This window comes from Rhinolophus hipposideros (genome assembly GCF_964194185.1).
Source record: "Rhinolophus hipposideros genome assembly, chromosome: 19".
Taxonomy (NCBI): Eukaryota; Metazoa; Chordata; class Mammalia; order Chiroptera; family Rhinolophidae; genus Rhinolophus; species Rhinolophus hipposideros.
Genome location: NC_138065.1, coordinates 19868341 through 19892234, shown reverse-complemented (window position 1 = coordinate 19892234; position 23894 = coordinate 19868341). Strand labels below are relative to the sequence as shown.

General features: G+C 36.2%; 1 protein-coding gene across 3 annotated transcripts in view; it reads left to right on the top strand.

Moving 5' to 3' along the window:
- The window catches only part of CDC14A (cell division cycle 14A), a gene marked incomplete at its 3' end in the record, with an annotated part of 133978 nt that overhangs the window by 53995 nt on the left and 56089 nt on the right, over positions 1-23894 (top strand). For all 3 annotated transcript variants that reach the window (XM_081025825.1, XM_081025826.1, XM_081025824.1), the window contains 3 exons: positions 1527-1606; positions 17389-17455; positions 20784-20846. In XM_081025825.1, coding sequence (XP_080881951.1) covers positions 1527-1606; positions 17389-17455; positions 20784-20846 — 210 coding nt within the window. The remainder of the gene's footprint in view (positions 1-1526; positions 1607-17388; positions 17456-20783; positions 20847-23894) is intronic.

The window sequence follows — 23894 nt, the reverse complement described above, 5'->3', positions numbered from 1 at the left end:
GCTGTCTGCTTTATCAGACCTTCATATTTACTTGTCAAATGAATATGGAGCTTCCTTATTAAATATACAAGTATTTTTATGTATTTATTTTGCTTTCTTTCTTTAGAGAATTCAGAATTGAGGTGTTTTCTAGTCCTGAAAAGTATTAATAATTATTAATACATACATGTAATATATTGCTACATATACTTTTTATAGTATATGTAGTAATATATGTAGTAATATATTGCTACATATACATTTACAGTAGGGTAAAGCCTACTTTGTAAGAACTGAGACTGTCCTTCTTGCCATTGAAATGCATAGGGTTTTGGTGTTGGAACATACTAAGGAAATAATGTTATTCCAGGTAGAGGGGATTTTAGGAATCAAATTTGATTCAGACTATAGAGGAAAAGGATCAATGCTCTCAGCACAGAATTAAAACATTGAGAATGCACTTAGAATAAAACCAAACTCTTCCCATGGTTTGTATTGCTTTTCACAATCCAGCCACCGTCTGGCTCTCCCACCCTCCCCTGCCTTAACCACACGGATCGCCTCTCTGTCCAACTCACCAAGCGCTTTCCTGCCTCAAGGACCCTGGCTCTGTTACTCCTCCTTTCCTTTAGGTCTTCCCATGGCTATACCCCTGCATATCTTTTCACACATGACTTCCAGAGACCTCTCCCTACTGCCTTAGCGACTGCCTTAGCTCAAGCAACCCCTTTCTTATTCTCTTTCCAGGATCCTGTTTATTTTCTTTTCAGCACTTACCTTGGATGTTTGTTTTTGTTGTTAATTATTGTCCTTGCCCCACAAGAATATAAATTCTATTAAGAGAGGTACCAGTGCATGATACAGTGCCTGGCACATACTCTATAGTCAATAAGTTGATTAAATGGAAGTTGTTTACTGGTTTGAAGAGCTCCTTTTTGTTTATGTCTTTGTTTAATATTAGTTTGTCATGCTGGACCAGAGGAATTCAAGTCTCCTTGGTATCAAGAGACAAGCCAATATGTTCTCCAATGCTCTTACCTGCTTGCATTTTCACTGTTTCGTTGTCATTTTATTGCGTGTTTAGAGAGCAACACAGACTTTCCTCAGAGCAGACAGAGAACTCAGTAGTTCTCCCATGAGTATTGTGCTCACCCTTAGATGTCTTTCGAAGTGCACCAGGCACTGAATTACCTCATGGCAGATCTCCTCTGAAAGACAGCGAGGCCCATATTGGTCTTTGGTGAGCACACAGTACAATAATGGAAGTACAATTGTTCTGCTCCCAAACGGGAAAACCCTGCCATTGTATCTGTTCAGTGTGCCTTGTAAACAGCCCAGGATGGCCTCTTCATGGATCTGCCTTCTGTCCCTAAGCTGTGACTCATCCTTAAGCCAAAGGCTACAGGTCAGTTGCTGTCCAAAGACTAACATCAGCACCATGGCAATTGTACCTCCAAGTGGAATAAGTGAAATGCAAGTTTGGTGAATAAATTAGTTTTGTGTCATCCTTGGGTGGTATTCTAAATGTTGCTATTTATTTGTCATAGGTAATCTATTTGAAGAAGACACCAGAAGAAGCTTACAGAGCACTGCTGTCTGGCTCCAATCCTCCCTATCTTCCATTCAGGTATAACTGCTTGTGAGACTTGGGCTGTAGCATTTTGCTAGACCCTTAACTACTTTAGAATTGGATTCTTCTGTTTTTTAATTGTTTCAAGACTGTGACCAAGATGTTACGTGGAATGAAATGAGATGGTAGTTCATATTATTTCCTTTTTTCAGAAATTTTTTCTCCCTATTAGGTTGGTGCAAAAGTAATTGCGGTTTTTGCAATTATTTTTGACCTTGTAAACTGCAATTACTTTTGCACCAACCTTAATAGCAAAACTAAAGTGGCCTTCTCCTTTTAAGAAATAATTTTTTTTGTTGAATCCTTCCTATATCTTGACAATTAACACACAAAGAGTGCCTTATTTATGAGCTAATAACCATGTCAAGATTTGTTAGATTTCAGTAATCAACATCATTCATTCATCCATTCATCCTTTCATTTCATGAGCATTGATTGAGCTCTGACCAAATGTCAGGGGCTGAGAATATAGAATAAGACCTTTTAAGTATCTTCCCAGAAGAAATACTTAGTGAGGCTTTTAAACCACCTGTTTAACACACAAATCAAGCTTTCGTCCTGAGGAAGGCTGTCTTTTTATTACAGTGTTGGAAAAGAACATTTTGTAAGTATTACCTGAAGAAGGTCTTTTTAAAATTTTGGGTAAACTTGAGCTTGTTTTAAAAGTAGAGGGGAACATACATCAAAACTCTCACAACAGTCATTTCTGATAGAGTTGTGAATGATTCTAATATTTTTGCCTTTTTTTGAGTGTCCAAATCTACAAGCCTATGAATTGCTTATTATTGTTAACAATATCATAAATACCAACAATAGTGAAAGAAAGGAATGGGGAAGACTGAGGAGGAGGGCTCTTTGCTTGTTGGTCTTCCTTACTCTCCTGTAAACTCACAGAGAGCAGGTCCTAGTACCTGACACTTAAAAGTACGTTTAGTAAATATTTGAGTGAATAAATTAAGACTAAATCCCTTAAGGTTCAAGGGATTCTCACCTCTGTTTCTCAAACCACAAGAGGGAGCATTATTAGGCACAGGGTGGTGTCAAGGTGCGGAGAAGGAATGGGGAGACAATACCTAGTGTGCTCAATCTTCTCAGTGAAATCAAGGGGGAAAGTACATAGTGAGATTAAAGTATCCTCAAGTAATCTAGAGTATGAGCTAATTAGCTATTGAAGAGCTAATAAAAAGCAACAGATTATTAAGCATGATTATATTTTAGGTAATTTGTTATCTAAGAGCTAGAATTTTTTGAATAATTAAGAAGATCAGAATGGAAGTATAGTAGGAAAATTGTTATTACTGAACATAGAAATAAGTCATAACTATTACAATTGTAGCCCATTTTTCCAAATTGTTTTTATTTAAATATTTAAAAATATAAATACCTTAACATGGTTCAATAATTTTTTAAATATGTAAGAAGATTTACAGTGAAAACTCTCTTTCCCACCGTTGATCCTCATCTATCTAGTCCTTTCTGGATAACTTCTGGTATTAGTTTATTCCATATTCTTCTAGAGTTTATGTGCATATAAGCAAATAAAGGCACTTTATTATTTTTCCCGTTTTTCATCACAAAATGTAGCATACTGCATATACTATAATGCACCTTGATTTTTTCACTTAACTCATCTTGGATATCTTTTCATATGAGCACATAGAGAGTTTTCTTCTTCATTCTGTCATATTTCTTTATAATGTACAGAAATGCATTTAACCAGGCTGTAAAAGGTAAATATTTAACTCTTTTCCTATTATTTCAATTGTAGCTTTTTAAATCCACATGGTATCAAATGTATTTCAGAAGAAACTCAGACAATAATATAAAGAAAATTATAGTATTGCTAGTCATAAAGAGATTTTATAATTTGGGGAACGTAATCAATAATGTTGTAAAGATTTTGTAGGGTATCCAATGGATACGTGTCCCATTTGGGAAACCACCTTAGGGAAGATGTAGATGACTGATCATTGCACTGTACACCTGAAGCTGAACAATAATGAATGCCAACTATAATTTTATATATATGTATATATATATATGTATATATATATATATATATATATATATATATATATATGTGTGTGTATATACTTACAAGAAGCGGAGTACAGCATTAGGAATAAAGACAGTGGAAATGTAATGGCTCGGTGCGATGTCAGAGGGATAGTGGATGGGGGGAGGGGAGTCCACACAGTGTGAGGGATATAATGATAAACGTCTAAGTATTACTTTGTCTTGTGCACCTGAAACTAATAAAAAAATAGCTTTAAATATCTTTGAAAAACAAAACAAAACTCATAGACACAGACAATAGCTTAGTGGTTACCAGAGGGTAAGAGGAGGGGGTGGGAGATGAGGATAAAAGGGATCAAATATATGGTGATGGAAGGAGAACTGACTCTGGGCGGTGAACACACAATGTGATGTATAGATGATATATTACAGAATTGTACACCTGAAATCTATGTAATTTTACTAACAATTGTCACCCCAATAAATTTTGATTAAAAGAAAAAAAGAGATTTTAGTAATCTGTTTGCATAAAGGTATTTATTATATGAGAAAAGAATGCTTAATGCAAATATGAGGAGGCATTTGTTTGTTGGTTTAGGCACCTATTGCCTACAATAATAATAGTTTGACCTTGAGTGTAGCTCTAAGTTGTGTCTTTCTTACGACTCAAGACACTGACAATTGTGTTTGCATTAAGCTGTATTTCTAAATCCAGACTCTTCATAAACCATACACATATGTTTGAATTAGAAAATACGACAAAGTAGTGTATTTATAATTTAGTGAAGAATTTAGTTGAAAGAATACTACTAGTTTCCTGGAATTTGACTAAAGAAACTTAATTTTCCCTAATGCTAGGATAGGATGTGAGTTGATTTTAGTCTACAGCCCAAGTCGACTAAGGCTAATGCCGTATCAAGAATCATCTTTATCACTTCATAAGTTATATAAATGTCTAACCACTGAGCTGTACACACGAAACTAACATAATATTAAATGTCAACTGTAATTTAAAAAAAGAGTCATTTTCATACTAGTTCTGGTCAGCCATCATTGCCTTGACCTTCATTTCTAATCAGGATTCTATTATCCACTAGGTTTTTTTTTATACCATTTATTGTTAAATTACACTTTTATTATCTAGATTTTAAAAAATATGCTGCTTCATTAACACTTTTATTTAAAAACTGGAAGCCTTAAAGGAACTTCCATTTAAGTGTAATTGTTTTATTGTTTAAAGTTTTTTTTAAAATGAAGACCACTTGGAAGGCTTGTCAAAGTGTGGTTGGTATCTTTATGTGCCCTCTTCACTAAATGCCTATGTTTCTTGGTGCTATATATTTTTAGTGTCTTTCTAATGAAGGGCTACTATGAATTTAAATAATGCTGTTCATCAGGATTTATTCATCTAACAAACATTTATCTGAGCAGTCTCTTCTGTAAAGCCTTTCCTCATTTTTCTTGAGAGTCTTGGCAAATCTTTGGCCTGTAATTCCCTATTATATTTTGTATATTATATTGTGTTCATGCCCCATTACATTTGCTACATATACCATTAAAGTAAATGTCTTGTATTTTGATCATTTGTTTGCATGGCTGACTCTCCACCACATACGGCTGACTCTTCTCTTGAGGGCGAGGATTGGGCTCTTTTTTCTTATTTGTGTGTCAGGGAATAATACGTACATCAATTTATTTATTGCTTTTCTGTGCCGGTCACTGTGATAGACTTACGGATCAAAAGATGATTAGGACAACTAGGTACCTGCTCCAAGGAACTCAGTATGCAGTTTGTAAGTGTGTGGGTGTGTAAAGCAATTATGGTGCTTTATTAGAGTTAGGAGATAGTATTATGGGAATACTGAGGAAAGAGGTTTAACCCCAGAACAGGGGCTTGGAGGAGATGTTAGGGGTAAGCCCCAGGAGTACCTTTCATGTTAGGACGAAAACTGGAGAATAAGAATTCAAGTACTGATTTGAGGTGCTGTAATTTTTCATTTGTATGGCATAGATTGTCTTTTATAATAGGTTAGGTAGGATACTATATAATACGATGTTTGCCGTGTAGGTACATTATTATAACTGAAAGGACTATCTGAGTTTATTAAAAATTATCTAAAGATGAGGCAAATTAAAAAGAATATTTGGATAGCTTTACTACCTATTCTTTTCCAGTTTAAATGAGATATTGACATACAGCACTATATAAGTTTAAGGGGTACAGCATAACAACTTGACATACATATATTGCAAAATGATTACCACAAGGTAACATCCATCACCTCATATAGTTATAATTTTTTTGCCTTATGATGAGAACTTTTAGGATCTCCTCTTTTAGTAATTTTCAAATATACCATATAGCAGTGTTAAATGTAGTCATCATGTTTTATATTGTATCCCTAGTACTTATTTGTCTTATAACTGGAAGTTTGTGCCTTTTGACCGCTTTTACCTAATTTGCCACCCACAGCCCCATTTACTATCTGTTCTTGATTACATTAAGTATTGTAGACTAGAGATAGTAGAATTTATGGCCTGCTGTGACAGTCAGGGGTGTTTGTTGTATTGTTAGTGTTTGCAAGTCAATATTAGGGTATTCCATTTAATTGTAAAGTAGTTTTGTCAAAAACTAGTTTTCACTTGTACTAAGACTAGCCAATGGGCTTATTAGGAATGACTTTAGCTGAAAATTAGAGGAAAAGGGCATTTTTCATCTACTTTAATTCTTTGAGTCCATCCATCTTTAGTGTTGGTTAAGCAGTTGACCTTCAAGGAAACAAGACCTTTCTATTCTGGGTCCAGAGTCTGCAGAATTTGAATTGGCAAGCCTGGTATGAATCATTTTAGGTCCTCTTCCTTTCCATGTACTACCAAATGTATAGTCTATATTACTGCCCAATCATTCCCCAAAGTCATATTAATTGCAGCTTACCTAAGGTCCCACAAGGTCACCAACCCTTAGTGTTATTCCCAGATTGTTTTCTTGGCAGTCAATAGCAGAGGTTTTCAAATCACATTCTAGGGTATTCATAAAACAGTGTGAAAAACCCTTTAACTCTCACAAAACAATGAAAAGGTAACAAATCTCAATGGCTTCTCATAGATCTCCTTTGTACTTATAAATTAATTTTATACTTCTTTGTTTATTGGTTCATATGTATCAGCTTGGTATATGTTTTTGGTATTGATGATTCATAAATCTGATAAAAACTAATTTTTCCATGACATATGAAGTTAAATGGGGAATAAAACTAAATCCATACAGACAATAAACAACACCCAGGGTCCCAGTTTGGAAGACAAATACAGAAAGCATGCAGGAAAAATAACAAGTAGGTGCAGAGGTGATGTTGAGGTATGGTCCTGCATTAACATCCAATGGAATAAAGCTGGTTGAATATTGAATGTCTTATCACCAGTTGTTAGTTTATTTATTTATTTTTTGCAGGTCTCTTGCTGGATAGGTTCAAGAATGCTATTTTATTTTAGCTTGGAGAAGAGGCTAGAATGTATAAGTCAGTGTTTCCCAAACTTATGTTGGTTTTCATCCTTGGTTTTAAAGTCAGAGAAGCTTTAAAAAATATTGATGCCTGGGTTTTACTCCCAGAAATTCTGATATAATTGGTCTGGGGTGAAGTCTGGGTTTTGGGATTTCTAAAAAAAACTACCTCCATGATGTCAATATGCTGCCAAGTCAAGACTGAGCACTAATTATTGCTCTATGCAATCTACCACAGCAAAAAAAAAAAAAAAAAAAAAAAAGAAGAAAGAAAAAGAAAAGATTCAATGATCAAGTAAGTTTAGAACTCTGTCTTGGGGATTTACAAAGCACATTCCCATTTTTTAAGATTCTGAGTGGTTCTGAGTAATAAAGTAGCTTGTTTAACTCAGAATTTAACCACAGAATTGTTTAACTCAGCTTGTTTAACTCAGAATTTTTCAAAGTGCTTCATCCTGAATCCCTTTCCATCCCCCCAGTTTCATTTAACACCTGGCAGAATTTGTGTTCTGAAACACTCCAGGACACATTTCCTGATCCACACCTGTGTGATATCTTGGGGTTAGAATAATATGCTGCTTTTCATGGAACTGTTTTTGTGCTGCTTCCTGAGAGTCTTGGAAATAGATGGCTGGCTTATCAAATAGTGGTATTTTATCTACTCTGGACAGCATTATGCAGGTTTTGTCTCAGAGCAGATATGAGGCCAGAAAACCTTTGACAGAGAACTCACAGACCTCCCACAGCAGTCCTTTGGTGTCATTTGTCATTAAAATGGATCCATACTGTTTGTGTTAAAGGAGGGGTTTGTTTTGTTTGGGGTGACTCTTAGTGATAGCCCTGTTGCTGAGTTCAGTTTTACTGTGGCTGCGTCTTAATGGGAAACATCTGAAGCAAGGATTCTGGGTGCTGTGGGCAAGCCAGAGCTTGTAGGTCTCTAACAAAGGCTAAGAGGGGTCATCCACTAAGAACGCAGCATTAGGTTGCTTCCTTCTTTCTTCTAAAGCAAAGTAAACATGTACTGGTAGATGTTAGATATAATTATAAAATATATCTCTTTACATAAAGTGTTGAACCAGATATTTGTTAGCTTAAATATGATATTGTGATTTTTGTCATAGTTTATTTAGCAATTAACTTTGCACTTCAAAGAAAAAGTTCTCCTTACCATGTTTTTCTCTTGAGTATGAAAAATGTAGAAGCAAAATTTATTTTATGCTCTCTTAAGACTTTCCTTTCTTTCTCAATTTTTCTGTATGATATCTACCTCTTGGCTTCTCAGTGTTGATCTTTGGACTCATATCTACCCCCTAAAGCAGAGATGAACAATTAGAAAAACCTTTGCTTTTGACGCTTGTTATGATGGGAAAAAATATGCATTAGTTTTGAACAGCGAGGAAGTGCCAGTTTCCTGAGTGTTGAAATTAGATGGAAATAGATGGCTTATCTAGTCCAAACTGTTAATCCATTCTCAACAGTGGGGCACATTGAGTAACTTGGACCACCATGAAAAGCAGGCTCTTTATCAGATTTTTTATTTTTAAAGTGGTAAATAAAGACCATTTTGTAGGATCTGAGAACAGAAACAACTGTCAGCGTCTCTGAGACTCACTAAATACACATAAGGAGGTAGGTGAGTTGCATCTATTGTGTTTTATTGGAACACAGCAGTGCTTCAATGGTTTTAGTTGTAAAAATTGGCTCAGACTATTTTTTTTATTCATATTTTTATCGTCTCAGATCAATGTTACCAAACCTTCTGTAGAAAGGCCAGTGCCACATTTTTTGTACTCTTTATAGTACATTTCCCTAGCCAGCCTTAATTAATATAGTTTGGAACAAGATTGCAATCATTTATGTTAATGAACATAGTTGATTTGTTGAATACCTATTATATGAAAGTCTTATTTTTCAATACCTGAATCAAAGGCAATTATTTTTCATCTTTATAGCAAAATGAGTGTCGTTAAATCGGTAGCACTCAGGTGTTCATAAAAGGCGCAGAGCACAGCCCTTGGTCTGTTTTCCTGGTGCCCGTTATTGCTGGTTCCAGACTGATTCTATTCTGCTGACTTTATGTGACCTTTTAAGCCATGACTTACAAATGAATTTTCACATCTCTCTGTTTCTTAGATGAGCAAAGTGATTAGTATATAGCCTTATGTTAAATCTGAAAAGCAGGCGATTCTGTGTTCCCTTTTTTGTTAAGTACTGGTGGTGCTCAGCTTTTCATGGGCTCAGTCCCATGAAACCATTTGATTTTGCTCTTTCATGAGTGGGAAATAGTTTTGTTCTCCTCACTAATTCTTATCAAATACATTTTTTATCCATAGGCCTAGATAATATAAACAATCAGCTGTTTCTTTTCCCTGGAGCTGGTACATATATGTCATGGATTTGTTCAGAGACTGGAAGCCAGGTGTACTTTGGACAATCTTGTATAAAATATTTTGGGTATTGTCTAGTTCCCAAATATCCATACAATATAGTCTAGGGTTGAACCTCTGAAACAGTAGCAACTAGCTATATGTACTATTGAGCACTTGAAATTTCTTTAATCTAAACTGAAATAGACTGTAACTTTAAAATGAACCTTGGATTTCAAAGATTTAATATTAAAAAAGTAAAATACCTTATTTATAATTATGTTGATTACATGCTGAAATGGTAATATTTCAGATACTATATTGGACTACATAAAATATATTATTAAAATTAATATAATTTATTTCTTTTTACTTTATTTTAATACAGTTATGAAAAAATTTAAAATTACATGATGTGACTCTTTTGTGGCTAGTATTATATTTTCATTTGACAACAATGATGGAGATTGTTTTTGTTATTGAACATAGTTTATGATTAAAGATTGTTTTCTATAATTTTTGCTTTGAAAGGTCAATAGTTCCCAGCCACTAGAGTTTTTCAGGCTTAAGTTGAATGATCTCCTGGTAATGATCATTCATTCATTCAACATCTACAACGTAAAAATGTGCCTAACACATACTAGACCCTGGGCATACAGACATAAAAATCATATTCCCTGTCCTTTAAAAAGCTCACAATCCTGTGGTGGGTGGGTAGATGGGGCTTAATTCAGTGCTTGGAAGGGTGCTTAGATGACTTCTGAGATGCTTTTCAATCTATTGCTCTGCAGATAGGTACATACTTCCTAGCTACTGGCTCTCCAGAGAAATTAATGGAGAATCATGGAATCAAGACATATGTAGGTCTTAGTCATTCCCAATATTTTTTTTTATCATCAGCTCTCTTTTATTCTTTAGTGTAGTCTCCACATTGTAAACACTGTGCCTCAGTTATTCATACTTTCTTCATTTCAAATAACTTCATTACCAGAACTGCTTTCTTATTGTGTTATATAAATATGTGCTTTCATCTCTGGTTTCATCTCCTTATTATTAACATTTACAGGGTTGCTGCATTCTCAGTGATTTCTTTGATCTTAGGTTATAAGCCGTCGTATGCAGGTAACCTAGCTCAGTAAGTAAAAAGTGTTTGCTGATTTTTGTGGCATAAATAGTCCCACCAATGCTGATTTGGGCTCTCAAAATTTCTGAATATTTAACAATCAACTCTTGAGAGCCTGTAGAGAGGCAGCTCTAGGACAAGAGTGAATCCAACCCTTTCTCTTTGTATCTAATTATGGGTGATGATTCTAGTTTTCTTAAATTTAATTTTTCTTCTGCTTCTCTGCAAAATCAATGCAAAAATATAAAAATAAACAGAAAATCTCAGTTACTCCATCAGTTCAAATATTCATTCATTTAGTTTTTCATTCAACAAATATTAACTTCCAGGCTCTCTCAATGTCATGGTTATGTGGATTCCTATAATCACATCCTAATAGGTTTATGATTCAGTTGCCTGTAATGCTAGAAGTCACATTTAGAAAGACAGAATTGTCAGGATGGATGGAGTGGAGATGGTGAGGCATGAGGTTGAGCTAACTTTATATTTGGATGTCTTTAGTCAGCTGTTGGCTATGACGCTAGTCTTCTGTATTGAGGGTTAGGGACACATGATTTATTCTAAAGCAGAGATAAACAATTAGAAACCCTGGGTGTTTGGGGTATTACCTTATCTCTGAACGAAGAGTAGCTTTGTGTTTACCTGTTTAAGAGAGTAATGCAATACATGGTAAAACTATCATGACAGATAAGCATAAGAGTTGTAGTTTTCCCAGGCAGGAAGGGGATACAAACTTTCCCCCACAGTTGAAGTTTCTGGGATTTCAGTGGTCCTTTAGGGAAGTGGAAAAATACAACATGTCCTCTTATTCAACTCAGTACATATTTGGCTCAATAAATAGGAATGAATGAATGCGTGAATGAATGAGTGAAAAAGTAAACCAGGAGTTAAGCAAACAATTGGGAACTGTAACTGCAATAAAAACTGCAGGAGTTTAAAGCTTTGTAGCACATTGGTATAATGATTAAAATCCTAAAAGCTCTTTGTAGGTTCTCTAAAGTGTCTCGGTTAAAATGAAACTGTGTTTAATACCTCTTGGCAAAGGAAGAGAAAACTGCTTTGAGCACCATTGCTTTTAGCTCTGTTCAATTAATACTCTTCAGCATGTAACAAAAGGAAATGATATTAAATGGACAGAAGGGATTTTGGGTTAATGCAAAGAAAGCTTTTCTTGCTAGTGAGGATTGAGGTATTATGTTAATGAGTTAACAAAAATGTTCATAGAATATTATAGAAAATTTTCTTGGAATGAGTTCCCAAGCTCCTTTACTTAATTTACATGTTTATTTACAAACATTTACTGAGTATCTGTTTTGTGTCAGGCATTGTGTTAGGTACTAAGGAGACAGTGGTGAGTGAAAAATGTATAGATCCTGCCTTCTTCAGGACTACTATATATAGTCAGATTCAAATAGCAAACCAGGATATATATATGTCAAACTATAGTTAATTCCAGTGGGAAAAAAACTTGGAGTCCTGATCTAGCCAGGGTGGGGTTGGAAATTTTTCCCTTGAGACAAGTGATCTTTGAACTGAGATCTGAAGGATGAGCTAGGTAACATTAGCAAAGGTGAGTAGGAAACATGGGACTGGTAGCAGCAAAGATTCTGTGGTGAGAACAGAGTGCCCCATCTGAGGAGCTCAGGAAAGGCCATTGTGAGGGGAGCATGAACTGAGAAGGAGGCCGGAGAGGCAGGAAGGGACATATGCAACAAGATGTATTCGAGTTGAGGAATTGAATTTTCCCTTTAGAGCAATGAGAAGTCAGTGAAGGGTTACAGTTGAAAATTGATGGGATCAAATTTGCCTTTTAAAAATATCGCTCTGGCTGCAATGAAGAAAACTGACTAGACAGGCTAACAGTGATGTAGGAAGGCTGTTGCAGTACTCCATGAGTGGTGGCAATGGAACTGCATTCAAGAGACATTTAAGAGGGAACAACAACGGGGCATAATGACTGGTAGAATAAAAGGCATGAGAGAGAAAGAGGGACTTCTGGATTCTAGCTTGAGATATGGAGGGCTGGAGGACCAGATTGTTGTTGTTATTGTTTCGTGGTGGGGCAGATTCAAGAGAGTCTTCTAACACAGTGAGTTTGAGATGCCTTAAGACATCCAAATGGAAATGTCACATATGTGGTTGGCTATACCGTTTTGGAGTCTAAAGGAGTTTGTGCTAGAGAGATAAATCTGAGGGTCGTTGGCAGGTAGATGGTCATTTATGTAGAAGAGATTGTATGGGCAGTGGTTCTCAAAATGTGGTTCCACCCCTCCCTCACCCTCCATCCCCCCATCAGTACTGCCTGGAATCTTGTTAGAAGTGCAAATTCTCAGGCCCTGCCCCAGACCTATTAAATCAGAAACTCAGGTGGGACTCGGCATTCTGTGTTTTAAGGAACCATCCCGGTGATGCCGAGGCATGCTAAAGTCCGAGAGTCTCTGGTCTCGGGAGAGAGTATGGAATGAGGCGAAGTTGAGTGTGGAATTGGACCTTGGGGAACTTTAACTTTTAAACATTGGAAGGTAAAGGATGACTATACAAAGGAGATGGGGAAGGAGTAATGTTTGGAAAAGTAGAACAAAAATCCAGGAACCTAGTGAAGAAGGTATTCAAAGGAAGGAGTTACTTGTTGCTGACATATTTAAAAAATGATGCTTGCAAAATATTCGCTGGATTTAGAATAAGCAAATCCAGAGAGATAGAAAGTAGATTAGTAAGTGCCAGGGGTTCAGGGGGAGGGAGAATGGGGAGTTATTACATATGGTTACAGTTTCTTTATGGGGTGATAAAAATGTTTTGGGGTTAGTGGTAATGTGAATTGTGAATATACTAAAAATTACTGAATTGTACACTTTAAAAAGGCTAAAATAGTGAATTTTCTCTCATTAAAAAAAAGAAAATGTCCCCTGAGCTTAGCAATATGGTGACTTTAGTGAGAAATGTTCACGGCATGGAGGAGGTTAAGATGTGAGAGGAGAGAACATGGAGGCAGGAAGACGAGTAATTCTTTAGAGATGTCTTGGTTTAAAGAGGAGGCCAAAAAGAGGGTGGTTAGTGAAGGGAGATGTAGAGTCAAAAAGTTTTGAATGGTCTTTTTCTTTTAAAGATAGTAGATATTTGAAAAAGTTTACATTCTGTTGGGAACGGTCCAGGAGAGAGAGATGGAGAGGAAAGAGATCATTAATTGTGTTAAATAATAACATAATTTCAGTGTAGGGAGGGACTTTTGAGGTTAATAGAGCCTGGTGTTTTCCATTTCATGAGGTGAAAACTATTCTTCACTAGCAATCTTCCGAATCAAACTTGAACATTGTGTGGGGCAGGTATCTTGCTGCCTTCCAGGGCCAACTATTCTATTTTCAGTTGGTTCTAACTATATTGGGTGGTTGAGGAAAATCAACAGGGAAGATTGATTTATAAAATGAGAGACAATGTTGCTTTTATAGAGTAAAACCTCTGAGCTTCTTAAATGGACTTTCAATCTTATGTTAGTCATTTCCTTCATTCTCACTTCCAGTGCTGCCAATTTCTGATCCTTTGGAGAATTATCTGGTATTAATTGGGTTGATGCTCTGATTTTCCACTGTCAGCTTAGTATTCCTTTTTCTTGATCTTCTAATTTATTACCACTCATCTATCTGATTTCCAGCTTTCAGAATTTTATTGCTATTGTCTGCTCTCTTATTCTCCCTGACCTTTGTTGGATTTCATTTTAAAAAAGCCTTTTAAAATTCTTTTTTTAGTGAGTTTTTGGTAGGTACTGTGTTTCCCTGAAAATAAGACCTAGCCGGACAATCGGCTCTAATGCGTCTTTTGGAGCAAAAATTAATATAAGACCCGGTCTTATTTTACTATAATATAAGACCCGGTCTTATCTAACATAATATAATATAAGACCGGGTCTTATATTAAGTTTTGCTCCAAAAGATGCATTAGAGCTGATTGTCTGGCGAGGTCTTACTTTGGGGGAAACATGGTACCTCACTAACAGGTTATCTGCCACTTTTACCTTCTGTCTTCCCCTCAGAATATATAACATGTTTTCGTATCCCTTCGCTTTTACTCTCCTTTGACGATATCGGAGCCCTGTGTTGCTAATAAGCCATTTCTCTATTGCCCGGTATGGGTGGCAGGTTTTGGGACCTACTGGCTTCATGTAACTTTCATGAGGACTAGATGTGCTAATGCATCTAAATTACCCAGCATACTAGGTTTTCCACAAAGGTGTTTCATCTCCTTTCCCCAATCCTGAGGATGTGACTTAATTTTACTGCATCCTTTCTTATATGTTTCACTTGATAGACTTCTGTCTGTCTTTCCAGCCAGTTGTGACTGCTTCATATCAGGTGGCATAGCAACTCTCCCTTCACTCTCAAATCTGCAGATTTGATCACCAAGTCACCAGAGCTCTTTTCAGTCCTTGGTAAAACTGGCTGTGATAGGACATGAGATAGCATGACACTCTCACCATACTTTGCAGACAGTTTCAGAAAGACTGAGTCTGGAGCTTTTCTGACAACTTAAATTTGTGAATTTGTTTACCTGAGTCTAGGCGTGAGAAGATATACTTGAGGGAATAAAGAGTACCTCCAATTCTTGTAATTTTTTTTACTCTTTTTAAATACAAAGAAGTTTTTGTTTTGTTTTTCCTTTAGGCAGTAGTTTTTAATATAGGGTCTGTGGAGATTATTCAGAGAGTCAGTGAATTTGGATGGCAAAATAACTATATTTTCACTAACCTTGTAATTTAAGATTACAAGGTTACCTTCAATTATAAATGTTGGAAATAAACTGTAGTAGTATTAGCAGTATAAATGACTTTATCACAATAGAAATGACAGACATTTTTATATCCCATTACAGTTGTTGCGTGTATCTTAACATATTATTCATGTTCATTCCTTCTTCAAAATGATAGTCCTTATCAGACCTGCTACTAGGCCTTGTTATGTAATATAGTAATAAAAAAGTACATGTTATGGCATCATAAACTTGTTCTTTTATATATTGATAACTTTGAATTAATCTTCTGTTATTTTTATGTATTATATTTTATGCATTTAAAAGCATTATTCTGAGAAAAGGCGTCCACAACCTGTGTCACATTGCTGAAGGTCCATGGCACACTAAGAGACAAGTGTCTACAAGGGACTGTGTGCTTATTTATATAAATGAGTATCTCGTCTTAGGTCCATCCACACCTACTCCTTCCTCGGGTTTAGTCCATTAAAATTTGCTTCTCGATACATGGTTTATGTCTTTACAAGATACTTGAAAGGTGGACTCTTTGCTTTTTCACTGACCCATGAGTTCAGATGGCATTAAAAAAAGAACTCTTGAAGTCAGACTTAAATATCTAGAGTAACCCTTCCTAGTTACATAGGTTAACTTGAACGTTTCAGGACTTAAAAAACATTTCTGTTATGCTGCTTTGCTAACTTACTGTTTTTATGCTAGGTTATCAGAATGCTGAAATTCAGCGATGTTGAAGTTGCATTTTAATTCATGGCTTAGCAGCCATCAAAGTTACCTTGGATGGCTGAGATATAAAACTTGGGTTTATGTTAATTATAGGTAAAGGCCCTAAAAGATCATTTTCTTCCCATGGAACACCTTCGTGGGCTCTTCCCTTCTGCTGCCCTTGACTCACTTTGTGTGGTGCCTTTGACTTTGTCATTGGCAGGTGCCTGACAGCTCTGTTCCTTTGGGTCAGCAGTGGGGGCTGGGCAGAGACTGAGAGCCTTGAGGTTAAGTTTCCTGCCTTGGACACCTTGGAACATTGCTAGTGTTAAAGTGCTGGTGCCAGTTCTTGCTTAACTGACCTGAACTTGATACTTCAGTTTTATGTTGCCTAAAGCAGGTCTGCTAAGTTGCTCTAAAAACTAAATAAAGTATGAAGTACTCAATTTTCGGTGCAGTAGGTTCCCACTCCTTTTGATAGAACACTTCATGGTGCATTAGAGCTCTCATGGATCCCTACAGGAGATTGTTTGGAGGGGCGGGATGGGCGGGGTGGCATTTAATCCATGAAGATAACTGCTTAGGTTCTGTTGACCATACATTGTCCCCCTTACATTTTTACACTTGTATTTACCATCCCTCTGACAAGTGTTAATTCCTCTAGTGTTGGTGAATGTTTTACTTAATGAAACAGTCCAGTTCACTGTTCATAAGAAGAATAGTTATAATATTTATTAAGTGCTTCCTTGTGCTAGGCACTACACGAAGGACTTTACAGTTTTATTTACTGTAGTCCGACAATAGTCCTATGAATGGTAGTTACTCTTAGTAACTTTATGTCACAGTTGAGGAAATCAAGACTCATAGATGCTGGGGGGAGGGGGGTTGGCACAGTGTGAGGGATATAAATGATAAACGTCTAACTATTACATTGTTTTGTGTACCTGAAACTAAATAATAATAATAATAATAAAGTTAAAAAAAAAAAGACTCATAGAGGCAACCTAACTTGCTCAAGGTCCCAGCCAATATGGGGCAATGCTAGAATTGGAACAAAGGCAGTCTGACTCCAGTACTCAGGCTCTTTATCTACTGTCTTATGAATTCTGCCAATTGGATTAAAGCAACTTCAGAAGTGCTTCAGTTAAGCTGTGGGAATAGTTAACTAGTAGGATCTGATGTGTTACATAGGTTTACCCATGTTGACAGTTGTGAAGCCAAACAAGCATTGTCCAATTGACGTGGGCATTTTATTATCTGAATATTTTAAAAGCATGTTTTTAATGTTAAGTTTTTTTGTGTGTGTTTATAGGGATGCTTCCTTTGGAAATTGCACTTACAATCTCACCATCCTCGACTGTTTGCAGGGAATCAGAAAGGTAATAACAATTCTCCTTGCTGGAGTTATCACAGTGGTTCAAAAATCTGAGAAAGGAATAATGTCACTTTCCTTGTTTGTTGTTGGTGAGAAGAGCGGGGAGGCCATAAGCAGAAGGCTTTCTGCTTCTTGATCAATGATTGGTCTGGAAAATATAGACTATACAGGCAAATTAGGGAAGAGGCCTGGGGGGGGGGGTCACTCTGTTACTTCTTACAGAAGTGGAAGGGGTCTCCCTTTCTCATTTAAACTATTTGTGTTCTGTGGCAGATTTATCACTTCTGTCTGCTGCTGTGCTTATGACATTGGTTCGTCACTCATTCAGCTTCATTATCAAACTAGATCATGGTGTGGGAGACACAGGAAATTATCCAAGCCACCACTCTGCTCTCTGTTAGTGTGGAGGAGAGCATTTCCACGTTGGTTTTTCTAATTGGATATTATTACATGCCCATGAAGTAAGAAATAGGCCAGATATTATTACCTCATTTTTACAGATGAGAAAACAACCCCAGAGGTTAAATCACTCTCAGGGCCACAGGGACTTATTGGGAGGGCTAATTCTAATTCAGATTTCTCTATCAAACTGGAGTTCTTCCTCACGCCATATCAGGGTATGTCATAAACCAATGAGTGTCAGAGTGTGGGAACTTGACAGTGATGCAAATTCTCAGTCTTCATCAGAGACGGACTGAATCAGAAACTCTGGTTTGAACAGTCCCTCCAGGCGATGTAATGCGCTCAAAAATTTAAAAGCATATATATATATATAGTATATGAGAAGTTAAGAAAGTTTCTAGAAGCTTTGTGAGAACTTTTGGAACATGTTTTAGAAACATTGATTTACAATCTGAGAAGTCATGCACTCTATACTATGAATTCTAATGAGGGTTCAAAGTACATCATTTATCTTGAACATGTAGTCATGATTTATCAGTCAGGAATGTAAGTACGTATTACGTAACCCATTGGCAAGGGTCGTCATGGACTATGAATATGATATCAGTAGTGATTTTCGTTCTAGTTTCTTTTTTAGGATAAAACATGAAACTGATTTTGCTATGTTTTGAGTTGAGAAAATTGGTATAAATATGCTATTTGTTTTATGTATATTTTTGACTTTCATATTTCATTTTAAATGAATTTATTTATTATTTTATTGTATTTTATTGTGGTAAGAACACTTAACACCCTTATCGCAGAACAAAATATAAAGGCTCAGTTTAAAAGTGGGACTTCAAAACTACTATTTTAGCTTAAAAAAATGAATTAAAACTCTATAAAGCTTTAAAATGCGTTTCAAATATTTTTCTTCTCATTTTTAAAAACTATAAAGATACTCTAGCCCAACCCCTGGTGAATATATCATCAACGCACACTTCCAATTAAGAACCTTTATGGAATATTACCTAACGTGTAATCCACAACCATAGCATTCAAAAAATATGTCTGAGGGGGAAAAGTAATTTTTTTATTGTTGTTGTTATTATTATTATTATTTTGCCTATCCTGCCATCTGGTACAGCCTGTTTCTTGTACAACACTTGTGAAATTCAAAAAGGGTTCATACTGAAATATCCCTGCCTGTTCTTATGGTAATTTGTGACTTGACATAGAAATTTATGACATCCTTCCTGTTGTAGAGGAAAGGAGTGACTTTGTTCACAAAATAAGGTCTTCTATAAATTTCTTGTTTCATCAAATGTTGGGGTTTATTTTACCCAAACTTAGATGAGGTTTTAGAGGATCTGATTGTTCAACAGGTCTTCTGGCAACTGAGATACATTTCCCCTCTGGATACCCCCTTTTGTGGCGGAGTACCATACCTGCTAAGAAAGGAGACAGAGTATGGTCTACATTTTTGCCTTTTTAGGAAACATATCTTTCTGACTTTGATGTGTTGGCATCGTCATAAGCATAGTTCATATGTGTGCGAAATACGTACAGAGTCATACACAAGCTCGCAACTTCAAAGCGAAGGGAAGGAGGAAAGTGGTAGTTCAAGTATTTTATCTGGAATGGCGCTTATGGATGAAGTAAGTTGCTTTGTTTAATTAAAGGTGAAATCATTTAAATAACTTGTTCTGCTTATTCTGTAGGGGTTGTCTAAACCAGGGGTGTCAGAATTTAGCCTTTATAAACATCACCTAGGAAGTCATGTTAAAAAATTGATATAAATATGCTACTTGTTTTATGTATATTTTTGACTTTCATATTTCATTTAAAAATGAATTTATTTTATTATATTTTATTGTGGTAAGAACACATAACACCCTTATCATAGTGTCCTTTCCCTGACAGGGCCAGAGAACAAAATCCAAAGGCTCAGTTTAAGTGGAACTTCAAGTGCTAATCTTATCACCCATCCTCTGTCCCCAAAGAATCTGATTTAATTGTTCTGGGGCCTAGGAATCTGTATTTTACATATAAATTATCGTAAGTGTTTCTGGTGCATCTGGTCCATTTTGGAAACATTGGTCTTAAAGTATTTTCAAAGATAGATGTACTACAGCTTGGCTTAATAGATTCTTCTATTTTTTTTAATGACTTGATCATGTAACTTTTAAAAGTAACTGGTTTTGTATTCTTTTGTAATCTGTATAGCTTCATAACTTATAAAATAAAAAACTCTGTCCTCTTCAAAATATTATATTTGAGCAAGCCAGATAGTTTTAAAAAGTTCTAAGTTCTTAGTTACAATAGGAGAATGCAGTTTTTCTTTGTGTTGTTAAGTATTTTAGTTCTTCCTTCCAAACTGTAAGAGCAGTCAAGTACACTTTTACTCTGTCAGAAACTGTCACCATAAAACAAATTCTCTCCAAGTAGAGTTTTAGGAACACATAAAGGCCTATAATATTAAGTAAAAATGCCCTTTTTTGCTAAATATCTCATTAATGATAAAAGGAAGGTAAAACCTCCTAAGAACAACTGATTTTTCTTCTCCTATCTGAAAAGTTAATCACTGTTATATAATCTGTCACAAGTATGAATTAATTGCATAGTTCCCAATAGGTTTTAACTGTCAATTTGCCTTTATGTTTCATTTATATACATAATTTAACATATAAATCTAATGTAAATTGGAATTCACGAGGAATATTTTGTGGGACATATTTTCATGTTTTTCTAAGTGTTTAGTCCTACTTGTAAGACAATCTCAAAGCAAAATGACTAATTTTGAAAGATGATTTCTGGATAACCATTACAAATCAAAGATTTTAAGCTTTCTCCTTCTGATTAGTGAGAATCATTTGTGAGCAGGAATTCCAGGAATGGCTGAAGCCTTTATCAATTTAGTGTGGAAAAACTAATTCAAATTCTGCTTTTAGGGATTACAACATGGATTTTTTGACTTTGAGACATTTGATGTGGATGAATATGAACACTATGAGGTTTGTACATTTTAATTTTTTGAGATATAATTACATGTTGATTAAATCCCCCCCGCCCCCCCCAACAATCAGGTATTGCAAATTGAGTGGCTGCTAAATAAAAGCATTCTGGAGTTTCTGTAGTTGTCAATTTGTCCTTTCAGCTTTGATTATTACCTATGACCATGAGTTACCAACATTTTAATTTGGGAAAATGCTGTATCTATACATATTCTTTCATCACATCTTTATTGACAATTACTTTTCACCTTTATAAGAAAAATATTTTTAAAGTGTAGTTTGGTAAGTGAAATTATGTTACTTTTATTTGAAATTCAGGTTTTATTTAGAACAAAACTAGATTTGTATCTTTTAATATTTTTGACTGCATAAATCTTATTTTGAAATATGGCTGAATTTGCTTAGTTCTAAGAGTTGGCTGAATTTTTTCCATGGCACCATCACAAAGATTTCAAATAACATCTTGCCTGCTGAGCAGTGCAGAGTTTTAGGCAAAGGCTATTCAAGCCAGCTGGTGCTATCAGGAGAGAGAGATTGAAGATGTTCAAGGCCCTGTCATATTTAGAAGGCTTGGGGTAAGATAATATCAGGCTCTTGCTTTATTTCATGTGACTTACAAATGGCCCGTTGTGCTAATTATTGATAAACAAAAGTATCTTCCCAAATATGATTTCTCAGGTCCTTTGCCAAGCTATTGTGGAACTGTACATTCTTCATATTCGCACTGATCAAACTGATATAATTCTGACAGCTATGCTGTGAAGATCTAGTAAAGTAACTGCAAGATGATGGTCCAAAAGCTTCCCCTAGGAAGCAGTGTCAAAACATTTGTTCCTTTCCAACAGGTTTCTTAAGGTATTCTCAAAGAGGTTGAAAACTAAGGACAGTGCTTTGAAATCTAAGCACTGATCAGTTCACTTGAAAAATGAAAATAGACCTTTTGCCCTAGGGAAAAACAAATGGTTTTGTTTGCCCCCAAAACAAACAAAACAGCTTTCCACTGTTTACCAGAAGGCTGACCATTTTTGATGGTGTCCCTATGTTGGCCATGTACAGAAGAATTCACAAAAAAACACGGAGAAAGAGTTAGCCTGTAGCAGTATCCAGTTCCTAATTGGGGGAGGGGAGAGGGAGAGAAATGCAAAGAAAAAAGCTTTAGTGGCAACGTTTGGGGTTGCCTCATCACCATGGCTTATATTAATCACCCCATTCAGAATTGAGCCCATGCAGTTTCAAGGAGCTGCCTTAAATACTCTTTTGGGGGATTAGATGGAGCTTAAAGTTCATATAGAACCCACTTCAAAAGCTGAGAAATTACTTTGACTTCTTTCTGTGAACTATTTTTTATCTGCCATTATCCTTCCCCCCCTACAAATTCATTCCCTTTTTGAGGAAAAAAAAAGCTTTCTGCAAAGTCGTTTTGTTAGTATGAGGATATTTCCCAGAATATCAAGCTGTTTTTGACTTGATTCTGTGCTTTCATACAGTGACAAACCTGGGCCACTTTTGATGGAACTGGTTAGAGCTGAGGCAAATTGGTGGCCGACAAATTGCTTACAGCCTACTTGAGAGCAGAGTCACTGCACAAGGCTTCCTTTTGTTTCTCTCATAATGGCACATATGGAAAAGGATAATATTTGCTCAGCACCCTGTGATCATAGCTCACAGCTCTTGCGACTGGCCTGGGGACACTGGCTGCCCCAGTCACTGCCCAGGCAACTCCATTCTGTTACACTGGTTGGGGAGCTTTGTTATTTAGAATGATTTTATGGTGTACAGGTAAACTTTTGTTATGTGAGAGTCAAGAAGACTATTACACTCATTATAGCCTCAATTTGATAAGTTTTCATTTTACTTATTGAACATTTATTAGGAACCTCCTATTTGCTCAGTATGTTTGTTAGGTCATATGTTTTCTCAAGAGGCTACCTCTAATTTCATCTCTTCACGTGTGGGGTTAGAGCCTTTGTTGTCACCTGCTATCATAAAATTCATGTATTCTTATGCCTCATTCTGTAGATGTTATCATGTTTGACCTTTGTTACAAGCCCCTATCTTCATGCTTATCAAATTAATTGTCTACACAGAATTTCTCCTTGACCCATGACAGGCTGAATGTAGAAAATTTTGCTCTGGAGACTTTCTAGCAATTCCTAAGTCATCGTTATTGCTATTTTCACCTAAAGGACGCTCTTCTGGGAAAAGAGCATTGCTGTTCTAGAAGCTGGTTTGACACTATTCTGGCCACATGACAGTGTAGCTCACCTGGGAAGTGTTTGTGAGAAAGCGTTGTTCGATTCTGGATGCCTGGGATTGCGTCTTTCTTGAATTTTGGGCCTCTTCCGTCACGTCTTCACATTACTATCAGGGTGTATTTTTAGAAATTAAGTCTGATTGTATCACTCCCCTGCTTTAAGTCCCTCTTGGGCTCCAACACTGACTAAAAGTGTGGAGAGAATGAAAACTCCTTAATACAGCACAGAAGGCCCTTTTTGCCATGGGCTTTTTCTTGCTCTCCATTCTTGTCCTTCTCTCCTTTCCTTAGATCCATGCAGCTTCCCAGAGAGCAGCACTCCTTGCTGCTTGTGTGCCTTTGGAGTGCTCTTGTTCCCTCCTTCTGCCTGTGATCCCTTCTCCCTTGTCCACTGTGTTTACCTGTCTAAGTCATTCTCAGCTCTGTGGGAGCTCTCCTCTCCAGTGTGTGTGATGCACCGTTTACATTCTGTGTCCTCCCTGTACTCTGGGTACTTGAGGGCAGGAAACAGGTCTCATTCATCTCTGTATACTCGTAGCGGGCAGTCATCAAATGATACAACCAATGAGTGAATGAGTACTAAAAATAGGAGTATAGCACATTTCAAGATACTTCATATAATCTGCTAAAAGTACTACTTTACAATGGAAAGTGAACGAGATATATTAAGAATCTATTCTGATTTTGCAGTAGCATTCTAGGGAAAAAATGTATTGACCATGGTAGACAACCTCATGAAATGATGTTTCTTTCATCACCAGCCAATCTATGCTGCAAGAATGAGTTTTTCGTTT